This window comes from Ambystoma mexicanum, chromosome 4q, assembly GCF_040938575.1.
Source record: "Ambystoma mexicanum isolate Mex_15411 chromosome 4q, UKY_AmexF1_1, whole genome shotgun sequence".
In the NCBI taxonomy this organism is placed as follows: Eukaryota; Metazoa; Chordata; class Amphibia; order Caudata; family Ambystomatidae; genus Ambystoma; species Ambystoma mexicanum.
The window spans coordinates 305282904-305307143 of record NC_090928.1 but is presented as its reverse complement, the minus strand read 5'-3'; the positions used below and the strand labels follow the sequence as shown (position 1 = coordinate 305307143).

General features: G+C 47.7%; 1 protein-coding gene across 2 annotated transcripts in view; it reads right to left on the bottom strand.

Annotated features, from left to right (window-relative positions):
• TMEM181 (transmembrane protein 181) overlaps nucleotides 1-19708 on the bottom strand; it is an 875876-nt gene extending 856168 nt beyond the window's left edge. The window contains exon 1 of one of the 2 annotated variants that reach the window (XM_069607878.1): nucleotides 19226-19708. In XM_069607878.1, coding sequence (XP_069463979.1) covers nucleotides 19226-19356 — 131 coding nt within the window. In that variant the 5' untranslated portion in view covers nucleotides 19357-19708. The remainder of the gene's footprint in view (nucleotides 1-19225) is intronic. The other variant, XM_069607881.1, reaches the window with a different exon arrangement.
• Nucleotides 19709-24240: the final 4532 nt, after the last annotated feature.

Here is a 24240-nt window from a genome sequence, read left to right as displayed (position 1 = left end):
ACAGGGTCCGATCCAAACGACGAGCTACAGGACACCCCTACCAGCACACCTGCAAAGAGGGCTAAGACCAACGGCCAGAGACCCTCCACCTCAGCTGCACGCATCAAGACACGGCAGCAGCACAAATCAGGTTGCAGCACAGAGGAGGGAACATCAACAGGCACCCCAGCAGCCAGCATGCCCACAACACCACCACCACAGGTCCCCCCAATGGATGCCACAGAAGGCACTGCCTCTGGTGGCAGCAGCACCATAGGTGACACCCCATTGATGGCAGCATGCTCGGACACAGAAAACGGGGATGTCGAAGTCAGATCCATCCATGACCTGTCCCAATCCCCCTGTCTGTCCCATCCCGTACAACATGAGGATACCACGCAGGGGCACCCACAAGACGACGACTGGCCATCCCCCACAAGCCCTGTGGCAAGGCAACATGAGGACAACAGCCCCTCTGTGACACCCCCGCAAATGGCCATGGCCCAGCAGAGGCAACAGTCCCTCGACCAGGTAATCGTACAACAGCAGCAACTGGCCACACTCCTCAAGGACCATGCCGATGAATGTGGGGGCACTAAGGCAGACATAGAAACATCAACTGAGACACTTAGGGCAGAAATGGAGAGAGGAACAGAGACGCTAAGGGCACAAATGGAGAGTAGCACCGAGAGCCTGAGAGTCCAAATGGAGAGTAGCACCGAGAGCCTGAGAGTCCAAATGGAGAGTAGCACCGAGAGCCTGAGAGTCCAAATGGAGAGAAGCACCGAGAGCCTGAGGGGGGAACTGCATGCGACGTCCAAAGACGTATGTGCCGAACTTGCCGCAGTGCGCCGTGTGCTCACTGAGCTCTCGCAAACCCTTAGGGACATGCATGGACGTGAGCAGGCAGACACATCATCCGTTGCAAGTTCCGTCCAGGGCAGCCCCCAACGTAGATCTGGAAGGAACCTGCGCTCCACAGGCAGGGGTGCCCCTGATACCCGCAGAGGGGGCTTGCAATAGCGACAGCCCACTGACAATGAGCATCTTTGGACACTGGTGTTCGGGGGGGAGGTAGGAGGGTGGAGGGGGTGTGTTGGGCTCACTTGGGTGGCGGGTCGATAGGGTGTTCAACATGACATCACATATGCCATAAAAAGTGCACGATCAACCAATGAGATGTGTGGACATTGATCTTTGTGTACTAGGCCATCATAGGCGTACAGTCCATATTGTGCATGTCCCAGACACACACAGTGCCACGAGTCCCGTGTCCATGTATCAGCCACCAGGCGTGAGTGCTAGAAGCATACATCAATGAGATGCTGACGAATGTCACGGGCCTCCGGTGCCTCGCAGACTCCATGAGGTGCTGCCACATCCCCACCCTCATCATGACCATCATCAGGTGCTTGCAGTTCTGCGTCAGGGGGCATGGGCACATTTCTACGTACGCACATGTTGTGGAGCATGACACATGCCATGACCATCTTTGCAACCTTCTCATGGCGGTACAGGAGTGCCCCGCCAGACCTGCTGAGGCAGCGGAAACGAGTCTTCAGTAGGCCGAATGCCTGTTCAATGACCACACGGGTACGTGAGTGGGCATGGTTGTAGTCCTCCTCATGCTGGTCCCGTGGGTTCCGGACTGGTGTGAGGAGCCATCTCTTCAGTGGATATCCAGCATCACCTGTATGTGGACGAGAAACGTAGGATGTGGAATGCCATTGCTACGTACGCACACCCCCGCCCCTTCCTGCCAGGTCATTGCCAAATCACATACCCCACATAATCATGCATGTAATGAGACTCACCGAGTAGCCAGGATCTGTTCCCTGCGTGTCGCTCCATGTAGCGTGGTATTGTAGAGTTCCTCAAGACCATAGAATCATGGGTTGAACCAGGGAATCGGGCACAACAATGTGTAATGATCCTGTTGGAGTCACACACCATTTGTACATTCAGGGAATGAAATTGTTTTCGGTTGCGGTACTGGGCCTCCATGGCATGTGGGACGACCAATTCCACATGGGTGCAATCGATGGCACCAATGCAACCCGGTATGCCGGCAAGTGCATGGAATCCCACTTTTGTGTTGGTAATTTCCTGCTCCGAGCGTGGTAGAGAGATGTAGTCGTCTGCGTGCTGCAGGAGGGCATCGAGCACTTGAAATAGTGTCCGTGAGAACAGTGGCTGAGAAATGCCATGCAACTGTCCGACTGTGTGCTGGTAGGTGCCTGTGGCCAGGAAGTGGAGTACAGACACCACCTTCAGTAGGGGTGGGATGGCGGTTGGGCTATCTATCATGCTGACAAGGTCAGCCTGTGTCATGTCCACAATGGCGGCTATGGTGTCCCGGTCCAAACGGTAGAGGGTGTGGATCTGCTCAGCAGTGAGGTCGAACGGATGTGCTCGGAGGCGTGGGATTGCGGGCTGCCTGCGTGGTGGCAGTGGCTGTGCTGGCGGCCCTTGCTGGCCCTGCCTTGGCCTCCTCCTCCTCCTGCGTCTCCTCCGTGCGGCCGGTTGTAGTTGGTGTTCGTCTTCTTCTTGGAGTTGGAGTAGTTGCAGTGCTATCAGGTCCCCCAGGGCCAACATCGCGAGTCCTGCCGGTAGCATTTCGGTGTGGTTGTGGGAGGAGACTGGGTGTGCAATTTATGTGTTTTCAGGCTGTATGGCCTCCACCTGTGGTGATTAATTCCACCTGTGCAAACTGCTCTCCCCTTTGGCCGAGCACGTCCCGCGCACAACGCTGCAAATCGGGGAATGGCATCTTGCTATTGCTATCATGTATTTGTACCCGATGGCCGTGTAACATTGGTTGACATGTTCATTCTGCTGTGGTCCCATTGTTGCACATACTATCTGTGCAGTCGCGAACAGACTTGTGAAGGGTCAGTGGAACTTAGTACTCGAGTAACGGTGGGCCCTCATGCATCACTGTACCGAGTTGCAACGACGGGCGGGGCGTCCCATTTGTGGGTGAAGGCAGTTGCCATTTTCACACACAGCCGCACTCGATGGAATAATTAGTGATTTCAAACGGCCACAGATGCCTTTTCGGCGTGATGTTGCAAATGAGGAATTCGAAGGGCGGCGCTTTCGGTTTCCAGCTAGCGGCGAGGAGATGCCCACAGGTCTGACTGCAAATATAACGTTCTATTGTTCAATGTCCTTGAGACAGGGCCCATGGCGAGGAAGCAATGATTGATATGAATAGTTTGGGATGCGCAATTGCTACGTGGCCGATGAGGCCGGACGTTCCCAAATACATGTTACTTCACTACACTGGAATTACGGGCTGGGGCACTGTGGATTTTGCAGGCTGCATAACGCACAGACTCAATGGATGTTTCTAATGTTATGTGAGTAATTATTCAGGCGTTTTGATTCCGGGATGAGGGAATGATGAATGGATGCATGGGCAGGTGATTTGATACAGAGTTTGCCATGTACAGGGCTTCTTGCGATCTATCCGCCTCCCCTACGCTATGTGATGCAGGGCTGCCATAGTGGGACCATCGTCTATCTGGCCTTGTTGAGCCCTCCCTGTCTCGACGCGCCCTCAGACACTTGTGTCCATGCACGTTAACATTCCCATCTGATGGATTCTGTTTTGACAGACGCATGCACAGGTACACTCGTTTGTGATGGTGTTTGCACCTCGATATAGATGGTTATGAGTCGCAAGTGGTTTTGGGGTGGTGATGATCCTTTGGAGTGGGCTAGCATGCATATGGCTGTGGATTTCGTGTGATCATTGAAGTGAGTTGTTGGAATGTGGTTCTGATGGCCATTCTGTTCTTTTTCTTTTCTTTTGGTTGACAGGTATCTCCTCCCCTTTTGCCACTGCCATCTGTATGCCACTCCTGCAGATGGCTTTTACTCCCGACACCTGCTGCTTCGTGTTAATCAGTGGAGCAGCATTACGATCTTATGGGACGATCGCCAATGGCCCACATGCCCTTACGCAGTACTGGTGGCTCGGAGCAACATTTCGGCCTTTCAGCTGGACTAGTGCCTCCCCATTGGGACGGCCCTGCGGTTCTGTGCGCTTCCATGTTGCCTTTTCGTACTTGAATGTGGCTCTGTGTACCATGAGGGAACAGGGCGACACACAAGTAGTGGCTGGTCATTTCTTGCGGATGCAGCCCACAATGGTGATTAGTGTTTTGGAGTTCATGGCCTGATGGCTGTATGGGCTTGGTGACTTTGATGTGCATTAAATTTCTATTCTGATTTGGCCCGTGTAGCGTTTTTCTTTGCAAGTGATGTGGCATATGCCTATTTGGGGGGCGATGTATTGTGAGGAGATCTGCATTGGGTTCCAGCTTCGGAGTTTAGTTGCGTGGTACTGTACTGGGCGCGTTTGCCTACTAAGCCCGTGAGGTCAGGGATGGGGGCTGCCAATATGACAGTTTGAATGTTGTCATGCTCAGGGGCGGGGGATTGGGTTTTGTGTAACAGATGCCGGTCAGCCAGGTGGACTGGTGGAATGATGTGATTCTCGGAATATTGCTGGTCACAGGTGCCTGTGTTTGCGTGCGTTTCTTGGTGGGGGACTGTGGTCATGTCCATTGGGATGGCTTCTGTATTCGTGCCATCTGTGCCCTGCAGCTCCCATTGGCCCCTCTTGTGTTTCTTTTGTTCGTTGCCATGCATGGGTGACTTGTACATTTCACTGGTTGCATTGTGACTTCATTGCACCTACGGGGAGTTGTACTTTGTGGGCAGGGGGCGGTGTACAGGCACTCAGTGGGGCCGTTTACGGTTGATTCGCGATGCCGTACTTCTCACCATGGCGGAATGGTACATTACGCCATGCCTGATGGCGTTAGGTACATGTCCGCTAGGGTCGGAATTGGCGTACCCTTGCGCCATGGTGGTGTTTGCGGTTTCGCATGGCGCGCGCGCGCGTGCTTGGTGCAGTTAGCGTTGGCGTTCACTACGGTGTCGCTAATGGCTTCGTACTTTGCAGTGACGGGTCATAGTCGCACCGAGCGCTATTCGATGGCGGTATTGCATTTCCGCCATCGTTTTCCGATTTCCGCAAGGGTCGTAATGAGGGCCATTAAGACTTGTGATTATTGTAGGGGAAAATAAAAGTTAAACGAAGGAAACTGTGTTACTGTGGCAGATGTAAACCCAACTGAGGGATGCCTGCAAAAAGCATAGTGATGATAGAACTATGTGAATCCTGACAGGGGGGCTAAGAGAAAGCCTGACTGGGTGCTGGAAAACCAAGGGAAGTGAATCCTGCATCATGTTGAAACACCTATGTACATTGTGATGACAAGTGTGAACCCGACTGAGGGATGTCCAAAGTGAGTGGTTGTCTGAACCCGACTGAGGGAGGCTGACGGTTGAGAGAAGGATCGGAACCCGGCTGAGGGGGATCCAAGTGTAACAGGTATTCACCCCATGTAAAGATTACCCGAAGGAATTTTTTTTTGTTGTTTTGGCGTATCAGGCCCCCGGAAGCAAGAGACTTTGCATGAGTAGAAACTTAAGCCATGATACTGGAAAAGGAACTGTAACCTCGTGCTGGAAAAGCCCAAGAGTGTGCTGTGCTCAAGAGTCCCACCTTGTCCTGTGCTTAAAACGTGGGGAAGGAAGACACCGGCCATAATATCCTGACTTATCATTTTTGTGAACACTTCCTTCTTTTCTTATGAACATTATCCCACACTATTTTGTAACATAGCTGTTAAGGATTGGCAATAGGTTTCTTAGTATAGGCCCTTTTTATTTGACTAGACTGCAGTTGGACAGTATTATTTTTATTTGATGGTCGTAGCTTGCTCCCATCTTAGATTTAGGTTTAGATTAGGCATTTATCTCACCCATTTTACCGTTTAATAAACTCCCTTGAACTGTGATCACTTGTGTCTTGCTTTGATACCATGCCTTTCTTACAACACACTGAAACTATATACAAATACTTGAAGAATGAAGATGTGACTGAAGTAACAAAGGGAACATTTATGTGAATATAAAGAAATCATATACAATGAAAAGAAAAGTGAGAAGAGATGCAGCAGATGTATATACGCAGAAACGCAAGGTAGATAAGATATGTGGAGGCTTGCTGCAGTAGAAAATATAACAAGGGTAAAGCAGCCATGATGAGAAAATGGACGTTGATTCTGTATAAATAGTATGCGAGAAGCCTGAAGGAGAAAGAGACCAAGGCTGCAGAGCTGACAGGCACTGGAATACAGGTCTGTGCAAGAACAAAGAATATATGCTTGGCTTGGGATCAAGGGTGCCACAGCAAGAAGTAACTGCAAGGCATGAAAGGAGTCAAAGAGGATAAGCCATGTGCATAGGACATATTTCTCTTCGGTTAAGCAAAGGAGTGAACAATTGCAGGTGCCAAATATTTAACAAATCAAAGATGCAGAAAGCATACGTAAGATGGAGCAACCAAGTCCCCAGAGGCCAAGAGGAGTAATAGCACCTAGTATAATTAAATCAAATAGCACTAAATAGAAGGGCAAGATGGACAAAATCGTGGTCTCCTCACACATGGTATAAGACCAGGAAATAAGGCCTATTCATAAAGCTCCAGCCAAAGATAGAAATGTACCTTCACTCCCTTTTTAAAGTTCAGAGGATGAGAACACAGTCAGCAAGGTCAACTACAAAGACGAAGCCTTGCTGAAGGCCTACCTGATGAGAGATGGTAGGCTAATTGGCCAAGTTGGCAGTTGTCTGACGTTGTTCCCTTGCACCTGGGTGTTGTTTCTTATGTGCTGCTAATGAGCCGAATGTTCAAGTTTGGAAGAGAATGCCAACCAATCATGAGGGCCTATGTAATGATGGATTATACATTGTTGCAGAAGCCAATCTGCTGCTGTTATTCTGCAATTATCTGTATTATACGCAGTTAGAGGTATTTCAAGGCGTGCTTACTTAATAAGGGACAGTCAATGATGTTACTAACACCTGAATAAGCTATAGGTATATATATGTTCTCTTAACCAATCTGATGTACATTGAGGTATAAAGACTTTTCTATAATTGAAATGCTTCAAGTGTGTGAGAGCTACAATCTGTTTCTTCACCAGGGTTCCCTACTTTATTGAGCTGATAATAAAGTAGTATTTTGCCATATTCTTTTAGTCTGTCCGGTTATTTAGGCCTGAGATCATTTATTGGTAATCCCATCTGGCACTTGGAACACTCCAGGTGCTACTGCACATTTCTTTACCCGATTCAAGGCGATAATCCCCACTGGACTGCACCTCACTGTTGGACCTTCTTGAGCCAACTTGATAGTCTTGACTCCTGAGATCCAGTGGAATCACTGATTTGAAATGGTTGCATGTCAACTCAACCCATTTAAATTGTCTAGAAGCATGACTCGATGCAGGTGAGCCCAATAAACAAGCATTTACAAGTACTTGAAGTGGTTCTGCCCCCCGGCCCACCGTTAACTGGCCCTAGTCCCTTGTAAGACCCCACTCACTACCTTCAGTGAACTGACATTGCTGTTGCAATACATGCCCGTCGGTTATAGTGTTTTTGATTAGTTGTGTGTATTTTTTAGTTTAAAGTTCGTATTTTCATAGAACCTTGGTTGGATATTCTTTTAATTTGGTATTGCAGTACTATTGTTGCTTGGACTGCTTCTGTGCCAGCTCATATCCCTCCTGAAGAGTGTAGCCAGCCCTCGGCCCACGCTACCATAAAGAGGGGTTTACACCTTATCAGTGGGATCACTGCTGGCTTAGGAGTAGTGTGGGAATGAGTAGGAGGTTTATCCATTACTCGGCTCCCGCAGAGCAGTAGTCATTTGTCACACATCCCACAATGAGCAGAATGTCCAAAATCCACAATTTGCCTTCTGAGATGACTCGGCACAAACTGATAACTCTAAACACATTTTCACCTACCTCATGTAGTCCTATGAAACTTTCCAGTTCGACTGTAAACGTGCAATGACACTCCTTTCAGCAGGTCATCCATTACCACAACGTGACCTTACGTCCGATAACTCCAGGTCATCACCTGTTCTATCCCCCTTATCTGGATTGATTACACCAGAATCCCACCACGGTGCATCTTGCATCGCTAACACCCAGTTGCTCACCAGTGACACTTCTTTTTTTCGACATCTTCGTCATCCTGATTGGCATTCAGGAGGTGCCTACATAGGAAATTAGCCTGTGTGTTCATCTAACATGCATAAGTGTAAACGTAGGGCTGCAATTTCACTGACACCCTTGCGGGTCTTGGTGAAATGTGTCTACTGCCATCCACAGCTAAGTTTTTGACCAATGGTTTGTGGTTCAAACTCCTTACCTCATAAGAACATGTAAACATGGTGTACTGCTCCAGGACATGCCACAGCCTTCCTCTCAATAACTGGCTATTGATATTTGGCACTTGAAAGTGTATGTTCTGCAATTGGCAACCTACATTAGCACTGCTCCCAATCCGTCTGCCTTGGCATCAACACCAATTTTAGACTTTCTCCGCGCATGAACATTTTTGAGGGCAGGCACATTTAAGATTTCATTCCAAAGTAATTGTTTTTTTTCTGAAAAATAACAACTACATTTAGTATGAAGTTCAGTGAGGCCAAAAAATCATCAATTGTTTCTTATGTTTCCATGGATGGGCGGGGGCCAAAACTAGCTCCTGTGTATTGGGCATCTGCTACTAAGGAGAAGATAACTCTAGAGAACCAGGAAATAGGACATAGCATGCCCCAAAAAGACATTTATGAGAGCTGCAAATATTAACCTTTACAATCCATGATGGCTTTAAATGCCCCTTTACACATATTCCCAAATACAGAAAGTTAATGTCACATTGGCATGTTTGTATGGCACCAGTTGGCATCTGGAGTCAAAAGTAGCTCCTAGTTGCTTTTGGTGCCAAACTAAGCAGGCTCTCCAGGCATAGAAGCAGAAAAGCTAAATAGCTCCCAGTAATTTCGAACCCTGGTGGGGCTTTCTATACACCAGAAAGCAATTCAACTTTAGGTGTTATACCCTCCTGTGATAAGGAGTGACCCAACTCCTCCACAGACTAGTTTGTAAACTGACACGTTCGTCCACTGCTCGACATTTGTTTCAATGCAGCAATCAGAACTTGACAACGTTAAAGCAAGATCTCGGAAAATATGAATCGGTTATGCCAGCCATCGCCTTGAACATGTGACTCATGGCTTTCCGAAAAACAGCTGATGCGTTTGCCAGGCCAAAGGGCATGCACTTAAGACTAAATGGGCCAGTAGGTGCAGAGGAGCCCGTGGGCTTTGAGTGAAGAGCAATTTGCCAATATCCAAGGTTGAAAAATAAGGTGTGTTTCTCAGTAAAGACAACTGATGAATGGTTGGCAGCTGATGGCAATCAAAAACAATATTACCATTTAAGCAAAAGGAGGCTGTAGGTTCAAAGCCAACATTGTTTTGTAGATCTTTTAACCGATCACACCACCTTTCTGCACTGATTTGGACCTTCCCTCAGCTTGCAAGCAATTGCTTAAGCACTTTTTTTTTTTAGTTTGATCTCAAGTTGGCAACCTGTCGGACACCATGGCTGACCAGAAAATACTGCAGCATGTTTACCAAAAAACTCAGAAACGTTGCCATGGCACACAGCCAAGACCAGGTACACTCTGCCCAGAATGCATCAGATGTTCAGTGTACTCTGCCATACCCAACCTACAATTGAGGTACCCCTGCCGCGCTGCTCACACATACACTGCCTTTGGAAATATGGTATGTTCTGCTCCAGAATCAGCTCACTCCCCAAAAGGAACAACACACCATGGATAAAGCATACGACATACCCTGTCGCTGTCATTTACTATCAAGACAAGATCCTCGCCAGTCACACTATCCACAATGAACCCGCCTCCTTGCCCTCACACAGAACATGTAGGTGAGATGCCCATGCAGAAGGACGTTTCTTGGCAGTGGCAAAATGCCCAACAGTGCCACAGCGGAAGGATTCAACTCTGTCCCTCTGCACCATGTCTCACAGTTGGGGGGTTTGCCTCCTCTCTCTCCTCCCTGTTCATCACCAGGCAAATGTCCTCTGGGGGGTTCTTGTTTTAACCCTTTCAGGTTGCTTTTCATCCATTTCAATGCCTCCACCTACTGCTAGGGATTGTGCGGGATCCGCCTGGCTGCCGGCCACAATCTGTCTTTAGTTTCCTTGCTATGCACATGCATGAATGCCTTGGTTCTGTGTTGGCCGCATGATATAAGCAAGGGGCGGTGTCTTGCCAGCGCTTGCCAGGATAAGATGAGGGAAGGAGTACAAGAACAGCAGCCAATCATACCATGATATGATATGATATGACAGACATTGAGGTTGCGCATCCCAACCAGGTGAGAAGGGGAAGCTCAGTTCCTTCCGTCCAGAAATAGTGCACGTATTGACGAAAGTGGTAGATGCAGGGCTGGCCGTCTTGCAAGGTCACCTGCAATTCTACAGGGTATTGTCTCACGAGTGCCTTCAGCTGGGGTGCACAATCACTCTGATGTTGGTGATGTTTTGGAGGACAGTAATCGTGGATGAGGTTTCCTACCACACTAAACCACAACACAGCAAGCGTTCGCTTCCACTGTCATCACCACATCTTCTACAGTTTGTCTGTTATGCAATTCTACTAGACCATCTCAGATTAAGGACCTCATCACGAGTTTGGCGGTAATCCTTAAATCCGGCGGTCACGCTATCACCCAGATTAAGTATTATTTGATCTTCGAATTCAATTCCATTTGGGCGATGAATTGTATCATCCCCATGCACCCAATAATATTAATAATATTATTTCTTCTTCTTAAGTATTCCAGCATTTTTTGTAGTGGTACTGTTATTTATATTTAGCACCCCGAATGGGCGCCTCACCTAATCAGGTTGCTCGTAATGCTGGTTGAACCTCACGGTATAAGCCTGCATTCCAAGCAACGCCAGAGCTGCCGGCGCCCGCCCTGCCATTATACCCTCCCTCCCCACGCCTCTGCTTCACTCCCCACCCCTGCACCTCCCACGTACCTGAATAGGTTCGACATGAGAAGAGTGGCATCGCTTCTCTCATGTCTGCTGGCTACCATGGAAATGGAAGAGAGACTATGATTGGAGCCTTGCTTCCATTTCCATGATGGCCATGTTAGATTACTATTTCTTTGAAAGAACGGGTCGTGCACTCGTCGCGACCCGTTCTTTCAAACAAATAAAGGCCTAACCTGGGGTGCTAATGGCCATAATGACAAGTTACCCGGGTGTTCCGGATGGTAATTGCAGGGGCCCTCATTAAAGGCCCAAGCGAATACTCGTCATTATGACCATATTACTATTGTTAATGGAGAAGATATGTTATGTCCTCCTTTCATCTTTAGCCATCCCTTAAGGTCCTAAGGGTATTTCAACGGTCACTGGCACTCAGAGCCTGGGACTGTGTGATGGTGACGAAGGAGACGTTTTTGCTGTTTATGATTGAGGTTATTAATTGTTCCTTCCAAACGCAGAATAAGACTGAGAAAATTATGATAATAGTCAAGGCAGCCGAGAAGTTTTTGGGCATTGTCGGTTTTGCGAGGGAGCATTTGAATGAGGTATTGAGTAGGGGGGTTGTGTGATGTGCGGTGGTTGTATTGTGGTCTGGGTCTCTTGGCAGTGGTGGCTTGTTTTTGTTTTTTGGGCGGTTAGACAGTGCCTGGGAAGTAGGCGAACAGTAGTACTCGCCGGCTCCTGGTCTTTAGGAGCCACCCCAAGATGATGCTTCATGGTGGTTGCAGTCTTTTCCTAAAACCTGGCTTACATCTTTTTCCAGAGTGTCTTTGCTTGTGTTGCCATATTGTGGCCCAGGTGAGAGCATCGGATCTCTTGGAAAAGGGCCCGATTCGCTGGAGCGCATTCCTTCCCGGCCACCTATCGCGGTAGAGATGTCCTTGGAAGCCCCACAGAGACGTGCAAACCCCATCTTTGTGCACTCTCAGATGCCTCGGACCTCTAAATACAGCTCATGTCCCCTCGGCAAAGCAATCATTCGTTCTCTCGTGTGTACATGGTAGCAATTAACATTTCAAGGTGCCACATGAGTTCATGGAAAACGGTGGATTTATAGTTGATTGTCATCTGAAAGGAATTCGACATCTCAAAGTGGGAATCTATTTCTCCATCTAAACTCCTTGGTTTCCCAGTAAGTTTTCATAGTGTGTACATTATTCCACTGGTGTTGCACAATGGACATACTATATATCTAGCAGAGGACGTGGTGATGGCGCCTGCTCGAATGCACCCGGCTCTAGCTAGAATGATGCTCCTCCAATCTGCTAGCCTGTGCAGTAAAGCCAGGAACCCCTCGCAAACCACTTCTTTTCATCAATGGCTTTTTCTAAGTCTCTCTTGTTCCCTGTACTTCACCCCCTTGTTCCCACCTCCCATCCTAACCCCCTTTTCTCCCAAATGCGACTTGTTGCTAAGTGGTGCACTTCCAATCACAAGAGGGCAGCATGTTCAGAAACTGCCACGAGTAAAAAAAATGCGCAGGGGAAATATATTTGCGCTAGTTTGAGAAATGCCCAGGTTACCTTATTCTCAAAGCAGACCCGCGCATTCCCATGGTGCTGTGCTGCATTCTCCCCGCCCCCTCTCCCGCACATAATGTAGGGCAGGTCCTCAGGGCCATCATGGGTGCAGAGGACGCATTTTACAATGTCGGGCCACTGTAAAAAGTCAAGGAAAAGAAAAGCACATTTCTATGCTTGTTTGAAGACTAGAAAGTTAGGTGGGGGATGCAGCGGCTTACACTGCTGCAGTTTCACTTCAAAGGAAATGCATGAAAGGTCAACAATGAAACCTCTCGTGCATTGCATCTCCCTCTGCACCTGTTCCAGATACACACGGGGCAATGTCTTTTTTGTCTGCGCATTTCAAAGCAGATCCTGTTTGTGAATATGAGATGCGCGTTGAAATGCGCAGAAATGCTCCCTTATGAACCCAAGCGCAGCCAAACAGCGCATCTGATGTGCGTATCTATAGAGGCCCTTTGTAAATTGGCTTCCCACTTTTTTGGTGTTGTCCAGCTAGACTTACTGTCACAGAGTGAAGGGCAGTATGTTCTTTCTGTCTGGAGGAGGCGAAGAGATTCCTAGAAGAGTTCATGGAAGACTAGGAGAACACTGTAGGGAGAGTGGGGTATTATTTCATTTAATTTCCTTAGATTGAATGTATAGAGCGCCCTTGCCAATGCGCCCTACAAATAGGAACGGTACACTTATAATGAATGTGATAACAATAACTGAGGAATGCGACCAATAAACAGAATTACTCTGGAAGAGAGAAGAGCATGTGTAAGTAAAGAATGGAAGGCGTGCCAGTGTTTTGGAGCCAGTAAAGTAAAGTGAATTGAGATGCAGGCTGATGGAGGCATCAAGGGAATATAGAGAGATCAAAGACAAAAGGTAGTCGGCCAGACCATGACTGGATTGTGACAGGGTCAAGGCCGTGACATTGCCAAATGGAGAGGGGGCCTTCTCAGCCTGGGGAAGGAAGCTTATTTATTTATTTATTGTTCGCTTGTTAGGCGCTTATACAGGAAGTAAATACTGTTTCAAAGCGCCCACAGGGCAACAGGGGGGTGGACAAGGGGATGGGAAACAGTTAAAATACATACAAAGATATTAAATACAGTTGGGGGTGGGGGGATTCCAACAAAAAAGTCAGAACTAGCCCTGCCCGAGATAGGTGAAGTGGATATTGGGGGGGTCCGCAGTCCCTGAAACTTGTCCCCCATGTGCCGGCAACATCAATCCTGACACCTCTATTCTGCTTCCACAGTTACTGGCCACTCTTTTTTTCTTTTCTGTTTCAGAACCACGACTCCCAGACTCCACTTTCAGACACCCAGGCAAACCAGGTGCGGGGCCAACCAACCGCAAAGCCCAAAAGGCAGCCATTCATAAAGACTGCAAACCAGCGCCCCAAGCCAACAGCCTCCAGCCCTACAGAGAAGCGGCAAGCTCACCATGCCAACAGAAAACCCTAGTTCCCGCAATGCAGCATGATAGAGAAACACCAGAGACTGTCGTATAAACCGCGCTGGAAAGGGGAGGGGCTTGGACGGGTTTTTAAGCTTTCCCAGCTGGGCAGACCACCTCCTAGTGGAAAGGCAGGCACCAATTGGTGCAAGGAGTCAGATGATCCCTGCAGCTACTGGAGATGGGTGGGAGACAATCAAGCATCAGGAACGCTGGAAAAAGATTAACACGCAATAGTGCAACATCCTGCTTCCCCGGAGCAGAATGCAGAGACAGTGGGCGGGAAACACGACTAAGCGCAACAGGGAAGGGTTGTTGGGGACGTGGGCGTTGCGTGGGCGTGATGGGAGGGGTTGGGGACCATGGAGCGGGATGGAGTATGCAAGGTGGGTAAAGGGGGGAACCCCGCTCCCCCCCCCAAGCTTAGAGGAGGAGGGTGGGGATGCAGAAAGTGGCCTTGGAGATGGCGGCCTTTGAGAGGGAGGCCTTCTCCAACGCCATCCTTATGCAAGCGATGTTCACGCAAAGATCCGTCTCTACATACAAATACTTCGCGATGTTTTAGCGTAGGTGATAACTGAGCATGGTAAAATGGTGTATTGGACGGAATGTTTGCATGTGATGGCAATGCAATCAAAAGATTCGGAAAACAAAAATCCCAAATTGCCCTTCAGATGTTCTGCTGTTTGTTTGAAACAACATTAGAAATCTATTGTCAATAATATTGTTAAATGTATTGTGATGTATACTCTTTTGTTTATAGAAGATATGCAGTGGGTTAGGAGACTTATGGGAGTACTGAACCATATAAAAAACATACATCTCACTTTGGCACAGCGCTGCAAAGTTGCTTTACTTCAAAGCGCTATGTGACAAGAGAAGGAACTGAGTGGGGAGGAAGGGGAGGTGATGAGAGAAAGCTAGGGCTGAAGTCTAAAGACAGAGGGCCTCATTAGGAGTTAGGCGGGATAGGGTGAAAGTGGCGGTAATGCCGTTACCGCCACTTTCACCACACTGCCAATTTAGAGCTTGGCGCTAATCCTGCCGGCGGAATTATCACCAATTTTACCATCCAACTTGCAATGAGGGCCTGAAAGTGGAGCGGTCTTTGGTGGATGCCTGAACGTCATGCAGTCTCTCGTTCAAAGTCCTGATGCAGCACCAGAAGGAGGCGCCATGGTGACTGCACTATGTACACCTTTTGGGTGGAGAAAACCTGGCAGGTGATGGGAAGGCCAACCTCGGGCGTCTGGTCGATTGGTATAATGATCGAACTTTAGAGGCCTGGCTGTGCATTGCACGGTAGCTCAGACATAAGACCTTGAAGGGAAAGTCTTGCAAAAGAACTAAACTCACACTTACACAGCAGGGCACATTGGGCTCCTCAGGTCATTTGTGCAATGCCTCTGGAATATATATATATATATATATATATATATATATATATATATATATATATATATATATATATATATATGCATATAGGGGCAAAATCCTTCTACTCACCCGCATTCACTGTAAACCCACCCTACAAGCTCAATCCCACTCTCCTCACCACATGGCACAAAACGCGATTTCCAGCCAATGTTCTATTCCTCTAACATGACCAGGTAGCCATTTTGAACCGTGGCCTTTCCAACCCCAAAGCAACAGGCTGCTCATTTCAAATGCAAAAAGAGAGCTGCACAGCAGCCCAGAAGGCGCATAATGGTACTGAAATTCACAATTTGAATAGCATCTCAAAGCCGTAGGCCAGAATTCAGAATAGGTGCATCTAGCAGTAGCTTAGTATGTTCTGCCAAATGGGTGCCTAAAAACTATCCACACAGATGTAGAGGCTCTGCAAAGTAACAGTAGTCTCGAACTACTGCCGAGCTGATGTTCACAATCATCCAAATAATTGAACTTGAGCCTGCTGCCAGCACAAGCATTTGTGAAGTCCTACTGGACTAGAGGGGCTAGTCCAGTACATTCCACTGCTTCCCGGAAGCGTACATTTCAACAAAGAACCAATTAAGGGACCAGCAGGTCTCGACTATCCAAAGGCATGCTCCGCTTAAACCACCCCCTTGCCCTGTCAACCTACACATCCAGACGCTGCCGGATTGGACCATGTACACCCAGAAATTGGCATTCATTGGATGCTATTCTGTGGCCGCACTGAAGTAATGCTGGGCCATATCTGGGTTGTAAATCCATTGGTGTTCCTTCCCAATTAAGGACCTATTCAGGTCACCCAAGTATGGCCTGTGCAGTAGTGCCGTTATCCAGCTGAAGGCCTAACCAGCGTGTAGACCTAGCAAAACAGGTATCCTATGATAATGGCGCTGTGAAAATGGCCGCCAGGTGGCGGCATTTGCCTAAAAATGCACCCACCAGACAATCAAACACTTTCCCCAAATATTCTAGAATTGGAGGTAATAATATATAATTATTATTATCACAAAACAATAGTGGACCTGCTACACTTGAAATCATTGTGTAAATACATTGAGGTGTCCAGATAGGTCTGGGGCCCTCAAACTTTGGCCCTCCAGATGTTTTGAACTACAACTGCCACCAGCAGTCAATGCTGAGGCATTGTGGGAGTAATATTCCAGGACATCGTGAATGCCGAGCTGTAAGATAGGCTATTGTTCAAATGTAGTGATCGCAGCGTTTGAAAGGCCATCCCCCACAGTAACTGAAGTACACTGAAGCAACTTTCTCAATCTGTTATGTTCTGTTATGGTTATTTATATAGCGCACCTTCACCCGGCGGTATCTTGGTGCTGAAGAGAGGCAGGAACACAACAAACAGAAAATAGAGCGGGACCAGAGACAAGAAGTTTCAGAAAAGGTGAGTCTTAAGAGCCTTCCGAAAAACCAGATGATTAAGCAGGAGTTTAATAAAGGAAGGAAGGCCGTTCCACTACAGTGCCGCTGAGACAGAGAAAGCACGGCCATCCATTCGAGAGCGGAGATAAAGGGGTACGCAAAGCATACCGGCAGAGGATGAGAGGAAAGGGCGATTGGCTACATATCGCTCAAATTTGGCAGAAAGGTACTCAGCGCCTATACCGTGCACAGCCCGATGAACGATACAGAGGGCCTTAAACTGTACACGTTGTGCCACGGGGAGCCAATGGAGAGAGCGCAGCACAGGAGTTATATGGGATCCATAGGGGGTAGCCGTAGCTAGCCTCGCCGCCCCAGATTTATACATTATTTGCTTTTGTGTACATGCCACAGCCCGCCTCTTTGTGGTACAGAAAGTGACACAATAAACAGATGTACACATTACCATGAAACTACACTGTCATAATGATTCGTGGTGGAGTTGCAATGCAGCAAGGCTAGTATAATTCGTTTTGTGTAGGAATGGCCGCAAATGGAGATCTGAACAGATCATTTATTTTTGGTATAAACTATGCAGTTAGATGATTGGTATAGAGACCCTGGGGGGACCACAGCCAATTGGTGGGTTCAAGATTAGTGTAACTATCCTATGTTGGTATAGCGTCCTCTTGCAGACTATTGCATGCATGGAATAAAGTACTCCCTTACTGGGGGTGCAATACGTGTGATGGGGAAAACCAGGCGAGAACACAAATGGTAGACCGCAAACACTTTGGGGGAAACCGAGGTCTCTTTCTGGATGCGACCATGCCCGGGTGCAGATTGGCAGCCTGCATTATGACTCATCCTGGAATGCCAATGAAGGGGGGTGGTGGGGGGGCACTGAAGATCTTTGCTGGTTGGGCTCCCGGCCATGACACATCCTCACGACAGTGGATGCGGTCGACATGTGATCCGGCTGTGTGGGCAACACAGCCAGATCGCATGTCAGCCGCATCCACTGCACTTGAACTCGCTGGTCAAGGAGGCACTTTGATTCAGCGGCCAATGAGTTCAAGTCAACGCATGCGCCTCCTGTTGAGCGAGCGCGTACACGCACAGCCTGCACGCTTTGACTCCATGCACTCCCCCACTTTCGGGTCTAGAGCCACTAGGTGCCGCAGGCCTGCCTCCACACTACAGCACTTGCCAGGCAGTGCAGTGTTGGGGTTATTTGCTTGTTGTGTCAGCGGTGTCACGCGGAGAAACACAAGGCTTGCATCTTGTGGTTGCCCGGTAAGGCCGTCCACGGCAAGTGCACCTGCTCTCACAACCGTTGCTGTGCGTGAACAAATGGAATTAGTCTTCCCTTTTCATTACTGGGCCTAGAATATTAGGTTTAAGAATATACAAAGCTGACCAACCACCCTTCACTTTCAAGAGTACTTTGATTATTCACCAGTACTGGCAACCTTAATGCGGGCAGTGCGTAATTAACAACTGCGGGTGAGAGCTCCAACATGCGGTATCTCTCGCCCTTTGGGAATACCCCACTTAACGTCACCAGAATGTAAACCTATAGCTCGGTCCAGCGTTGTTGCACTCGTTCCCTGTAGGTGGAGCATGTTGAAAATGCCTGGCAGGACGCAGGGCTTTTTATTTATTTATTTGTTTGTTTTGCATTTTTAAAGCGCGCTCACACAGCCCGCTATCGAGGTGCTGCTACAGGAATTTTTTAGTTGTGTAAATTTTTTTTGTCTTAGTTGCACATTTATAACACGCTTAAATACCCAGATGTTTCTAAGCGCGCACCCGGGGATCGAACCTGCGTTGCTTCGCTTTCAAAGCGAGTACGTTGCCGCTGAGCTATCCTCCCTTTTGGTCAAGCCTGCTCGCCCGTGTCCACACTGTTGTTTATTTTTTACTGGATAAAAATAGCTTTCCCTGCGCCGCGCTGATCAGCCAGTCAAGCAGAAAGCACCTGGGTATAATAGCCGCCCCCCCTCGCATTGACAGAAGCCCTCTCGCTCTTCCTGCAGCTGTTGGCCAGGAAGTCTCTGCTGCTCTCGCGTCACGCGAGCGGGCCCCAACAACCCCATTGAAACCAAGTGATAAGGCCAGAACCCCTCGTCCCCCCCAAATAACCCGCCGCCTGCAGCTGGCCGTTCGCCAACAGCCTGCCCCAGTGCAACAACCCTCGCCAGACAGATACACGTAACGCCCCCTTGATTCACCTTTGCCCCAGTATGGCCCCCACCCATACTGTTGTTATTTAAGCAATGGTAAAGGGGTTGTGGGGGGCGGTTCGCGGTAACATCCCAATGCAATACAGAAACCGCATATGCTTCTATCGAGGGGGCCCGACATGTCAATGCAAGAAGGGCCTCTGTTTATCCTGGCGACACACACCGCCCAGCCCCCGCTTACCTGTAGTAGCGGTCATCCTTGAACGGGGTCAGGTCCTCTCTGATCTCTTGGTACGTGTCTTTAATCCGTTTGCAAAAATGCTTCAGCTCGTTGCAGAGGGGGTTTTCGAAGGCCGGGTAATCGGGATCCATAGCGCCGCCTGCACGCCTGATCTCCCCCCACCCCTCACGAGCAGGCAGACCCCGGCTTCTGGCTACAGGGCGGCCCTAGGCGGCGGTGCTCCCCTCACGCACCGTATGGATACACACACACATCAAGCGCAGGTAGGCGCACGCCCCGCCATATGCACCCCGCTTCTAGGCTTCGCTGCCCGGTGCTGAGTCAATTCGAGGTGGAGGGAGGAGGGGGCTGGACCCACAGTGACATCATCGCCACTGCACAGGGGGGCTGCCCGTGTCAACCCTTCCACTGGAGGCGTGCGTGTCAGCGTGGGGTCTGCACGGTTATTGGCTGCCACGCTCCACTCTCCGCCTTTTTTATCCACACGGCCGTCCTTGGCTCTCACTTTTGAATGAGGGGCTGCGGCAGCATCAGCACCATGGACAGCTCCCGGGCTGCCAGTGCGTTGCCGGGCGAGGGTGGCGTAGCTCTCCAGCGTGTGCTTCCGGGGTCCCTGGCAAGCGCGCCCTTGACGAAGGCAGTATGGGGTCGATTCCGTGTCGTTAGATTAAAGCTTGCGTGTGTTGATCACATACAGGTCTTTTTTATATCGTGGTCATATTAGACATTTGTAAACCACAGTAATGCCGAAGATAAGCAATAGGCAACAGGAAAGTAATAAGGGCGCATACCACATTGTTAATAGTTATCCCAAAATACATGTAATGTTAATGTTATTTGTGCCGCGCACAGTCACCACCGGAGTGGTCCGCAGGCGCCCTGGGCGATCTGAAAAGGAGCGTGTGATGATGAGTGGTTCTCAACCATGGCCACATCATACATAATCTGAGCCCCAAGGACTAATTACAGTGACACAGTAGCCGAAATGAGGTAACCGGCGGTGGACCCAGAGTTAGACAGCTGGAAACCCACAATACCCCCCCCCCCCCCCCCCATGTACCACACACAACAAGAGTGTTGGCAATAAAAAGGCTGTGGGTTTTTATTGCACACCATTATGTGATAATACACACACATAATCATAATAACCAAAACATAATGTTTGTTTGTTTGTTTATTTATTTATTTGTAATGCGCGCTAGACCCAAGGGTAACTGGGTGCAGCAAAAATAATATGCAAGGCTTACAATGTTACAGGAATTTACATAATGTACATAATTAAAAGTTACATAATTTACAGTGGTACAGAGATAAGGTTGGTACATGCTTGACACTAATGCAGCCCTAATCAGTGGTTTATGGTACTGATATGAAATGAAGCAGTGAGTTATATACAGTGTTAATAAATTATCTACATATATGGAATGAGTCTAATAATACATACATACAGTCCAGATATACTAGCACAACAACGGTATCTAGCGGTACACGTTATTGGCGTTGATGTGTTCAATAAAATTCCTTCTGAAGTGTAAGAAAGGTTGGTCTGTCCTCAGGTTATGTGGCAAGGCGTTCCACCATTTAGCAGCTAGCACAGGGCAACTAGTACCGCCAATTTTAGCAAGTTTAAATCTGGGTACTACCGGGCAGTTGGAGTTAGTGGTTCTTGTCGGTCTGCTAGAGGTTTTTCTTTTTCTTTTATCCACCATCAAGTAGCTGAGGAGCAGCATTATTGAGAGCTTTATGAGTCAGGGAGATCATTTTTAAGTGGATTTTATTGTCGGTAGAGAGCCATTTATATTGGTGTCTAATGGAGGATATCTGTTCCCTTTTATTTATGCCAAGAGCAGCTCTTAGGGCATTATTTTGTAAGATTTGTAGCCTTTTGGTGATGATTTTGTTGACACCGCTATAGAGGGCATTACAGTAGTCAAGTCGAGATAATATTAGGGCTCTCGCCAGGATCATGCAACTATCATTGGATAAGAAGGGCTTACCTGCTCTTATTAATTTGCAGGTATATGCTGTTGTGGAGGCTAAGGAGTTAACCTTTTTAGTGAAAGACATAGTAGAATCAAGATAAAAACCAAGTGTTTTTACTTCCCTAGAGACCTTGATATTATTGCCGTCTATATTAAACATAGAATAGTCTGTGCCTAATTTGTTGATATTGGCCAGGCAGAGACCATGGGATGCCATCCAAAATGTGTATTTTTGGGCAGGAGGTCCTGAGGTTGCACCCTCTGGCCTGTGCCGCCACACCTGGACGGGTTACTGGCATTCCAGGTTCCCCCAAAAGTTGCTACTGACATCCCCTAGCTGCCAGATTGTCCACTATTTCTCTGTGGAAATGCTCCATTCCTGCCACTGATAAATGTGTCCCGTCTTTGTGAAAAAGCTCCGGGTTAGCCAGGGATATTGCGCTGTGTTTTATGAATCCCAGCCCCCTGGCTGCGCAGAATTTCTCTATCCCTCTATTCAGTTTATTTCCTGGCAATGTCTATTGCTTTAAATGGGTTTGCCCAATCAGGTTTTTCTGGGTAAAATGGCTGAATAAAAAATGGCTGTGTCCTTCCAATTGTGGGCTATGCCTGCTAAAGAGGTGCATGTGCTTTCCAATAGATTTCTCCTACCCATTGAGAGTTTTTCATGAATATCTGGCCACAGTAGCCCCCTGTAGCCCCACCATGAGGTGATGGCGTTCTTAAATGTTGTCCCCTCTTTTGTTTCCTCAGCCCATCTCCCTGTTCTGAACACAAGAGTACCCTATTATCCAGGCTGATCTGATTGGGGCATCTTGATCTGTTTGTGAAAAAACAAAGGTTGGTTTTTAGATTAGTTCTGGTCTTATGTATCTTTTGAAACATTCTGATTTCCAACCCCCTATGCCTTTTACTTGCTGGGTTCCCAGGCCCCCTTGCCCTTCAGTTGTCGCTGCAGCAATTCTAAATGAGTGGGTCCGAAACTCTTTTGGATCCTAACCTGCTTTACCAATGGCCTTCATCAGTAGACCGTTGAACTGAAAGTGGCTCAGAGCAGATGTATCCCTGCGTATTAGGAATCCGCCTCCTACTAGAGGGCGCTGCAAGCAATATCTTTTTGTGGTGCATAATGGACAGTTGTTGGCATCATCAATACAGTAGATATTTATTTCTCTTTTGTACCTAGTTTTGGACTTCTGGACGTCAATGGTGACGCTGTCTGCTCTCACCCTTATGTCCATCATCCCTAGCCCATTGTTGGCTTTGGTGTTTGATGCTGTGAGCTCGGTCACTCTGAATGCCACAAAATTTGCTAACGAGAAAGCTGTTCTAAACAGCAAGATTTCATATGGATGTGAACATATCTCTTCCAGTAGGCCTGTTACTTTAACTAGCTTTTGGAAATCTAGTGGGCGTCTTTTGTCTATTTGTGGTCCTTTCACCTTCGCCCAGCCTTTTAAGGCATATAAAATTAGGGACCTCTGGGTGGGGTATGAGCCCCCTTGTAATTTTGCAAAATAAGCTGCTGCTGTCAGGTGCCTTTTTGCCCATTCCTTTTTGAAGCCCTGTCTGTACGCCCACCCCAAAAATATCTTTTGTTGTTAACATCTCTACATGGGTTAAGCCAGTCACATTTAGTAACGTTTTCAGACACTTACTATGTTGTAATGTGGTGTTGTCTGCCAGGGCTTTCTTGGCCAGCTCTAAAAGTAACCCTGTGTCAGGGTCTATATTTTTCGTTGGCAGCTTTTGACTGCATTCACCCGTGTGTAAGGTGTTTGTTGGTGCTTGTTCTGCATCCCTGCCCCGGCCGTTCGGCGTTGATGCTGTTTTTGTTACTTTTCCAGAATATCACAGCAGTCCTTTGGGATCTTTGTCATATCTATTTGTGCATTTGGCAACATTTTGTGGCAACATTTTGTGAACTGAAAATGAGATAACTAACCTTACACCTGCCGCCAATCACGAAAAAACTCAATGAACTCCAGGAATACATAAAGAAGTTTCCATCCAGGAAAGGGAGAGACATGCTGATGAGAGCCCGTTTAAATGTCTTGCAGACAAATGAGATCTTGTCAATTAGAGGCCAGTCGGAGAACAACAGTTGTCGATTTTGTGAGATACAAGAAAAGGAAACAATCCGCCACTTGCTCCTAAAATGTGCCTCAAACCAACATATAAGAAGAAGATACTTAAAAGCAACTTTCTCAGATTTCATCATAGAGGACGAAGAAATATGTTGGTCTCGTTTGATTGGAGGTGACAAAACATCATGGCAAATAGCATCCTACAAAATCTTGGAAGTCATAAACTGGCCGACAAAGGCACATTTTTAGAGAGCTGTTCTCATTTTTCTCATTTTCTTTCTTTTCTTATTTTCGCCATGCTCACAGACAAAGACAGAAACCTCAAACTTTGTAAAAATCTTTTGATTAAATACAAAAAAAAAAAAAAATAAAAAAAATAAAAAAAAATAAAGCATCAGCAATGTTATGGTCTGTTCCTGCAATATGCGTTGCTCTGACCACGATATTTTCAAACAACGTAATTTTGGTGATGGCTCTTAAAACTTTCAGTACCAGCTGGCACTTGGTTGTTCTTCTGTTGAAAATTCCCACCACTGTCGGACCATGCGGTTAGTCCAGTGTTTGCCGAACACCTGCCCCAGATGTGCAATGCTGCCCAGATAGGTATGATCTCCAGGAGCGTAATGTTTTTACTCCAGCCCGCTGGATGCCATGCGGCTGGCCATTCTCTGATGACACAGTCTGTGCCTAGTCTGTCACCTCTCTATCGCCAGCCTGATGTGTAGATGGGGTTTGTTAAAGGCTTTTGTCCTTAGCTCTAAGCTTCTTGCAAAAGCCTTGCCTTGTGGTATCACCCTGGCTGCAAAGTTCAAACTTCCCACCAGCGATTGTATCTCCCTGAATGAGCTTTTTTCTCTTTTTCTAATTTTCCTGATTTTATCTAACAGTTCTAATATTTTCGCGCCTGGTATTCTGCAAAAACCTGATTTGGTATCTTTTTCTATTC